Below are 8744 nucleotides of genomic sequence, written 5' to 3' on the forward strand. Positions count from 1 at the left end.
CTTCCCTTCTGCAAATCAGCTGTTTCCACCAGCCAGCACTGAAGCCAGCTGAGGTCACATGGACTTCCAAACTGCACTGAAGTCACTGTGACTGGAAAACCCACCACAATTAGAGTTAAAAAAAAACAAAAACAGTTTTAGGGCAAGAAACACGGCATTAGCTACGGGGAAGGGTGTGCGTCATCTGGAATGACTGAAGGCTGAAGGGGCAGGATTGCAGCTTGAGATCAATAGGCATATGGTCAAGGAACACCTAATTACTTTGAATGAGTTCAAATCTCCAGGGCCAGATGAACTGCATCCCAGAGTAATAAAGGAACTGGCAGAAGAACTCTCAAAACCACTGTCTATTCTCTTTGAGAAATCATGGAGGACGGGGGAAGTGCCAGATGACTGGAGGAGGGCTAACGTTGTCCCTATCTTCAAAAAGGGTCAAAAGGAGGAACCTGGGAACTACAGACCAGTCAGTCTGACATCAATCCCTGGGAAAATTCTGGAGCAGATTATAAAGCAAGCCATCTGTAAGCACCTTGAAAACAACGCAGTGATTACTGGAAGCCAACATGGATTTGTCAAGAACAAGTCCTGCCAGATGAATCTGATCTCATTTTTTAATCAAGTAACCTCCCTTGCGGACCGTGGGAATGCTGTAGACATAATATACCTCGACTTCAGCAAAGCTTTCGACAAAGTGCCCCATGATATCCTGATGTGCAAACTAGCTCAAAGTGGGCTAGATGAAACAACGATCCAGTGGATCCACAGTTGGCTACAGAATCAGACTCAAAGAGTGCTTATCAATGGGACCTTCGCAAACTGGGGAGAGGTAATGAGTGGGGTACCGCAGGGCTCAGTCCTGGGCCCAGTGCTCTTCAACATTTTTATTAATGATTTGGAGGAGGAGGTGCAGGGAATGCTGATCAGATTTGCAGATGACACAAAATTGGGTGGGATAGATAATACTTTGGAAGACAGAAACAAAATTCAAAGTGATCTTGATAGACTGGAGCGCTGGGCAGAAAACAACAGAATGACATTTAATAGGGATAAATGCCAAGTTCTGCACCTAGGAAAAAGAAACCAAATGCACAGATGAGGGATATGTGGCTCAACAACATGACAAGCGAGAAGGATCTTGGAATTGTTGTCGATCACAAGCTGAATATGAGCCAACAATGTGATGTGGCTGCAAAAAAGGCAAATGCCATTTTGGGCTTCATTAATAGAAGCATAGCTTCCAAATCCTGGGAAGTACTAGTTCCCCTCTACTCAGCACTGGTTAGGCCTCATCTGGAGTACTGTGTCCAGTTCTGGGCACCGTACTTTAAGAAGGATGCAGACAAACTCGAGATGGTTCAGAGGAGGGCAACAACGATGATCAGGGGCCTGCAAACAAAGCCCTGTGAAGAGAGACTGAAAGAACTGGGCATGTTTAGTCTTGAGAAGAGAAGACTGAGGGGAGATATGATAGCGCTGTTCAAGTACTTGAAAGGTTGTCACAGAGAGGAAGGCCAGCATCTCTTCTCGATCATCCCAGAGTGCAGGACACGGAATAATGGGCTCAAGTTACAGGAAGCCAGATTCCGGCTGAACATCAGGAAAAACTTCCTGACTGTTAGAGCAATACAACAATGGAACCAATTACCTAGTGAGGTAGTGGGCTGTCCCACACTGGAGGCATTCAAGATGAGGCTGGACAGCCATCTGTCAGGGATGCTTTGACTTGGATTCCTGCATTGAGCAGGGGGTTGGACTCGATGGCCTTGCAGGCCCCTTCTAACCCTACTATTCTATGATTCTTAGGGATGGTGGAGAATTCCACCACAGATTTCAGTGAGGCTGAATGCACTGGCATTCGGCCCCCTGAAATCCGTGGCGGAACGGCCTCCCACCCCCCGGCCCCCCCACAGATTCCCCCCCGGAACTAAACTTACCTGGGGCGGATGTTCCAGCGGCGGCGGCTGGTCTTTCGACCGGCTGCCGCAGCCACCATTTGTGTCTCCTGTTTGCCGTGATAGGCTACGTAAATACTTACGTATTTACTTACTACGTAAGTATTTACGTAGCCTATCACGGCAAGCAAAAAAAAAAGCGTAGGCAAATGGCGGCGGCTATGGCGGCCGCCATTTGCGTTCCCTATTTTTCGCCGTTTTAGCTTACGTAAATTTTTACGTAGGCTAAAACGGCGAAAAATAGGGAACGCAAATGGCGGCCGCTGTAGCCGCCGCCATTTGCCTACGCTTTTTTTTTTTGCTTGCCTTGATAGGCTACGTAAATACTTACGTAGTAAGTAAATACGTAAGTATTTACGTAGCCTATCACGGCAAACAGCAGACACAATTGTGGCGAAAAAAAGGGGAACGCAAATGGCGTAGTGGGCGCTATTTGGATTCCTTTTTTTCACCGTAATAGCTTACATAAATATTTACGTAGGCTAAAATGGCGAAAAATAGGGAACACAAATGGTGGCTGCCGTAGCTGCCACCATTTGCGTACACTTTTTTTTTTTTGCCTGACGTGATAGGCTACGTAAATATTTACGCAGCCTATCACGGCAGCCTAGCTGGACGCAAATGGCGGCCGCTACAGTGGCTGCCATTTGCGTCCGCAGCTGCCAGTCCGCAGCCGGAAGTCCGGCTGTGGATGGCCCTGGCCGGCTGCTTAGCGGAGCCGCTGTGGAGTGGAGCTGGCCGGCCAGAATTCCGGGGGGGATGACCGGATTTCCTACCCCCCCCTTGAGGATTCCGGGGGGAGGGATGGAGCGCCTCCCCCCCCACCGCGAATCACATTCGCGAAAAGGTAAGTGACTTTTGTACATCCCTAATGATTCTATGATTCTATGAATGATTGACTTGAGGGTGGAGCAGAACTGGAGTAAAAGCCTTGTGTAGATGAACCCTAGATCACAGCACCTGGCCCAACAAGGCAAAGCTCGAGAGCCCATGCTAAGAGTGCGCAGCTACTGCAGACAGAATGAGAGAGGTGGAGAGCCACATTTGAAGTGACTGGGAGCTTCCAGTGGCCCTCGGGATTTGCAGTGAAGAAAACTGTGTTATGCACATACACACTTACTAAAAAAGAGGCTGGAGGAAATCCTGGCTGCAGAATGAAAGTTAAATACTTAGTTCTCTGTATTCTTAATTTTATTTTATTCTGTAATTATTACTCTTTTGCTATTACTGTAACACACACACACACATGCACAATATCTTTTTCTTGATTGGAACACATGCCTAAAATTTTATTTAAAATAAAAGAAATTACATTTCTCTGTTGAAATATTAATTTTTTTGATATTATTATTATTATTATTATTATTATTATTATTATTAACATTTATATACCACCCCATAGCCAAAGCTCTCTGGGCGGTTTACAAAAGTTATTTACAAAAGATATGCAAGTTTTATTCAGCAGCTTAGGGCACAATCCTAACTAGACAGGCATCCGTCTCCGAACTCTGAGGTGACCACCTATCCAAAGCAAGGCAGAAGAGGCATGGGGGGGATCATTCCCTCTGCGTCTCTCCTGCCTTGCTATTTTTTGCTAGACAGCTGTTTTCAGCTGTCTAACAGTGGGGGGGCCGACCGGGAGAGGAAGCTGCCGTACGACACATTGGATGTGTTGTACGCATAGCTCCACTCTCCCAGTCCCGGAATCCCCCCCAGCCCCACCCCTTTTCAGTTGCTCCACGCTCCTCAGGGCCTAGCCCCCCAGGTAGGGTGGTGAAGGCCAGACAGAGAAGCAGGGAACCAGTTCTTCCACCTTGACATAGGGTTCAGATCCCAAGTTAAGGGTTAGCCTAACCGTATTTAGCAGACATGCCAACAAGCTGTTTAAGCATCATTAAGGGAGTAGGGTAAAATTTGCTCCAGAGAGGGGAGAGACTGCAAGGAGGGAGAAGAAATTCTCAATGCTGGATCCCAGTGCTGTTAACTTATGGTTGGCAAGAAGCCAGCATAATGTAGGCACCAACCAATCCTAAAAATATTTCAGCATTTGTTGACTTGCAACTGGGACTTGTAACAAAATGTGCTTATGTATGTTTGTGCACACGTGCAGCTCCCTCTGCCTTAATCCCCGCAGTGCCTCACCAAAGAGCAGCAGAGTCCCTCTGCCCCGCTGTACAAACGAACAGCAATGAGTGGGGCCTGAACAAACTGTTTTGCATGCAGGGAAGTGTTTTTAACCGCTTGAATCTCCCTCTACAGGCCCCACTGAAGTAGGTGGAACCGGAGGGGAGGGGCTGGCCAAAGTGGGAGGGCTCCATGCAAACTCACATGTGCATAGTTATTCTTTTTTCAGTTTGGGGGGCCTTCCTTGAGTGACCGGCCATGGTTTATCAAACTTGGTTTTATCAGAACTCTGTTTCTTTTTTATTTAAAAAAAATTACATTATTTTAACATGGTGTTTTTACTCTTTATCTTGTTTGCTGTTCACCGCTCCGAGGTCTTTGGATCTGGAGTGGTATGCAAATACTGTAAATAATAAATAAAAAAATAAAATAGTAGGAAGGCTTTTTCATATCTGAAACTGAATCAAAAAGTCAACTGCTTATTAAAAAAATAACCTTATAAAGATTTAACTAGTTGAAAGGAACTTTATAAATAGTTAAGAACCATGCCTAGCATTTATTTATTTGACTTGTACCCTGCCTTTCTACCAAAAACAGCACCCAGGCAGCTATCTGAAATACTCATTTAAAAAACTCAGTTTTATCACACTGAATAAAAGAGGATACCTACCTGTGGGCTGGTATGTGCAGCAAAAGTCATGCCTGGTGCTGAACACAAGGGAACTGAATGTGACCCAATGTGGTTGGATGTGATTACTCTGTACGGAGAGCTCGTTGCATTGCCAGACCCTACTGAGGTCATAGGGGAGGAGAGAGGCCTCGAGGCACTGAGAGGAGCCTCAAGGTAGCTGGACTGACCACCTGTGGAATGCCCTGTGGGAGGGGCCGATGCAGGCGCAAGATTGGTGTGAACTGGAGAATCTGAAAGGAAAGGAGAGCCTGAATAAAGGAGGGTGGCAAAGCTGGGAACACACACAGGCACCAACATAACTTTCCCCCAATCACCCCCCGCCCTTCCTGAGCTGTGAGAAGTATACTCTTCAAGTACTTGAAAGGTTGTCACAGAGAGGAAGGCCAGGATCTCTTCTCGATCATCCCAGAGTGCAGGACACGGAGTAATGGGCTCAAGTTACAGGAAGCCAGATTCCGGCTGAACATCAGGAAAAACTTCCTGACTGTTAGAGCAATACGACAATGGAACCAATTACCTGGGGAGGTGGTGGGCTCTCCCACACTGGAGGCCTTCAAGACAAGGCTGGACAGCCATTTGTCAGGGATGCTCTGACTTGGATTCCTTCGTTGAGCACGGGGGTGGACTCGATGGCCTTGTAGGCCCCTTCCAACCCTACTATCCTATGATTCTATGGTTCTATAAGTCCATGGACAGCACTACAGAGTTAAATTTCCTTTGGATAAAAGCAAGCACTGGAGACTTATGTCATCTTTGTAATATCTGCCTATTCACAAGTATGCAAGCAAAGCACTTTGGAAGCAAGCAGAATCCTCCAGCAGGTCACCAAACAGCTGCTCCTCCAGCAGATGACCAAAGAGCAACAGAACCAGACACTCCAGCTAAAATGTACAGCTCCCACCATCTCTTTCTGTGCATCTGGATTCAAAACTGCAAACCCTTCCAGATGTTTCTCTGTCCTTGCTTCAAATACCGATGTGTGACAGAAGCTGGAGAGGGATTCCAGGCTGTTAAGGAGAACCGGTTTATTTTCTTATGTCCCTTTTTCTTACTCACTAGGCTGGTTAGGTCCTTTTGCAATTATCAAGGCAGCCCAATTCATAACAATATTATATACACATAGTAACCTGTGATATGGGGCAGGTTTTTCCAATCCATTTGCCCTTTACCTCTTATGCACACTCATACACCACTCTATACAAATGCACACATCATTCATGCAAATAAATTGTTAACCAACACTTTGATAGCGCTGCTATCCCCTTCCCAGAGGGCTATTTCTGGGTTTTTTGTGCTAATAGTTTTCAAATTTCTGAGCAGCTGGAATGTCCACAAACGTTCCACACACCTCAATGACTTGGAGAAATTATATTCAAAGATTTCAAAAATGATAGTCTCCATTCACTACGCATACTCTCCCCCACCCCTTTTATTAAATTAATCTTAATTTGGGAGTAAATTGACAAAGCAGATTTTGTTTGCAAACCTACAGGTAGCATGTGTAAAAAAATCTCCTGTAAGAACAGAATCTAAAATTAATCCACCCATAAACATCAACATATGTTTCCATATGTTTCATTGGTCCAGCTCCTCTTCTTACGGTTTTTCCTTTTTCACGGAGGGAACTCAAGCGGGGTAATTGATAGCTCATTATCTAGGTTTTATTTAAAAATGGCACAAAGGGCATTTAGTGCAGGAGACGCCCTGGAGGTTCATGGTGTCATCAAAAGGGCCCACAAACTTCCATGAGTGAGCAATCTCAATAGCAGGATAAAGACTCCATGTGAAGGAGCCCCCAGTCTCATTCCCCACCCCTAACTCCGCTGCTACTTAAAGTAACGGGGGATCATGCGATGCCAAACTACACGTTTAAACATTAGCTTGTAGCTTGGCTCAGAGAAAGCACTGCCCTTATCAGATGGCACCCTGCAGAGAGGCCAGCAGGCCCCAGGCTATTTATGGCTTGAAAAGCTTAAAACAAGCATATTGATTTGAGCCTCTAAATTAAATGGCATCCAATACAGTTTATACAAAGCTGGAGTTCTAGGTTCTTCATCTCTCACACCACCTCAGAGTAGGGTGGGGTAGGGAGGTGGGTCACAACACCCAATCCAGACTGACTAGACTGTGCACACAGAGCAGCCTTCCAGTGGCATTCATATTTAATATATCAACCCAAATAGTTAAAATAAGGCTACCAGGATGGCTCTTATGGTTCAGTTATTTTGCAATACATGCCTAGTGGGAGAACTGATCCAGAGAGAGAGCGAGAAAGAGACAGGCAGGCAGACAGACAAGGACTTTTTCCATTCCATGCACGGAATTAAACCTGAAATGGGTTGATCATCACAGGAGAATCCAGACTCCATTGACTCTGAGAAATGTCTTTAATGTTATTCAGGAAGCTGACCTTTTCTTATCTTTCATTGTATATCTTACCTTTGAATCAGATCTGACTACTCCTTCAGGTAAAATAACAAACACTGTCACAGAAACAATTTTTGCAATAAATTAATATTGGAGGGGAGTCAGAAGAAAGAGGAAACTGCCTTACTTGCAGACACAGCAACTCTGCAAATGTGGAAAGCAAGCAAGCCCTGACCTTTCCACTGAGCAACCTTACCTCTTACCTCTACAGACCAAACTAGACTATACATTAAGCATGATATTATTTAATGTATTTAGGCTTTTTCTCACATAAACATCAGCTGTGGGAGTTTAGGACTGGGGCTATGTGCATGGGCAGAGGGGGCTTAACCATTTTTATCCCAGCTGTGGTCCCACCAAAATCCCCACCCCACCTCAGAGTTGCTGTTTGACCCTGGAGGAAAACTGCAAAACCAGTCAACTGCATTCTTAGCAAGCCAACTGAAGAAAAAACATATTGCTTTATGAAAATGGCAAGTACCTCCAGCAGGCCTATCAGTTCAGAAAAGGGATGGCTGTGAAGACTCTTCAACCGGGATTGTGTGGAGACTGGGGCCCTGTCTCCAAGACAACGGAAGGAGAAGCGAAGGGAGGCTTACCCGAATTATTTCAAGGAATCGGCTTTGGTGCACTTTGGTCCAAGCAGGGCTCCACGAGCAACTGCACCACTCCAGTATAAGTTGCTTCACAGAACATACTTCCGGGTGGAGGCGGGGGGGATTGGAATAAACATCATCAGACTGGCAGGGGCTCCTCAACCAATAAGAAAGCCTCCCCACACCCATCCAGGCTTACCTTTTTCCTTCCCCTGATACTCCCATAAAGCGATGGATGGAGCTTAGCCTCATTGACCACAATGGGAGTTACTTCTGAGGAAACCTCTTCCCTAAGCTATGCCCAATTCTGCCACTTTTTTATTTCTTCCCCTTTAAAACTGCTACCTCACTTTGTCACTATCACACAATAGTGCTAATGTGCAATAGTGACATAGTGAGAGATAGGGATGTACGAAAGCCACTTACCATTTCAAGGATCTGCTTCGCGGTGGGGGGGGAGGCGCTCCGTCCCTCCCCCCGGAATCCTGGATGGGGGGGAGGCGCTCCGTCCCTTCCCCCAGAATCCTGCCTGGCCGGCTTCGCTCCGCGGGGATTCCGCAGAGCCACCGGCTGGCTCCGCCCGCAGCCGGACTTCCGGCCGCTGGGCACCAGGGACGCAAATGGTGGCGGCTGTAGCCGCCGCCGTTTGCGACCCTGTATTTAACCGTGATCGGCTACGTAAATAGGCTAGAACGGCTAAAAATAGCGAACACAAATGGCGGCCGCTGTAGCCGCCGCCATTTGCATACGCTGCGCCCAGCCAGGAGACCAGCTGCCATTGCCCCCGCCCCTCCTGCCCCCACCGCCGCCACACCTTCCGCTGCTGCCGCACCTTCCACCACCCTCGCTGCCGCCACCACACCTTCTGCCGCCACACCGCCGCCACCACACCCGCCGCCACATCCGCTGCCGCATCTGCCCCAGGTAAGTGCCGTCCCGGGGGGTTCCACAGGG

The 8744-nt window shown here is 47.0% G+C and overlaps 1 protein-coding gene across 1 annotated transcript in view; it reads right to left on the bottom strand.

The window, feature by feature from the left end:
* The window catches only part of RXRG (retinoid X receptor gamma), a 54584-nt gene extending 46713 nt beyond the window's left edge, over positions 1 to 7871 (bottom strand). Inside the window, exons 1-2 of the mRNA XM_084848174.1 lie at positions 7794 to 7871; positions 4747 to 4997 (exon numbers count right to left, since the gene is read on the bottom strand). Of these exons, the coding sequence (XP_084704300.1) occupies positions 4747 to 4878 (132 nt within the window). The 5' untranslated portion in view covers positions 4879 to 4997; positions 7794 to 7871. The remainder of the gene's footprint in view (positions 1 to 4746; positions 4998 to 7793) is intronic.
* Positions 7872 to 8744: the final 873 nt, after the last annotated feature.

Source organism: Heloderma suspectum, chromosome 4 (assembly GCF_057233095.1).
Source record: "Heloderma suspectum isolate Gila_16-S chromosome 4, 16-S_ref, whole genome shotgun sequence".
Taxonomy (NCBI): domain Eukaryota; kingdom Metazoa; phylum Chordata; class Lepidosauria; order Squamata; family Helodermatidae; genus Heloderma; species Heloderma suspectum.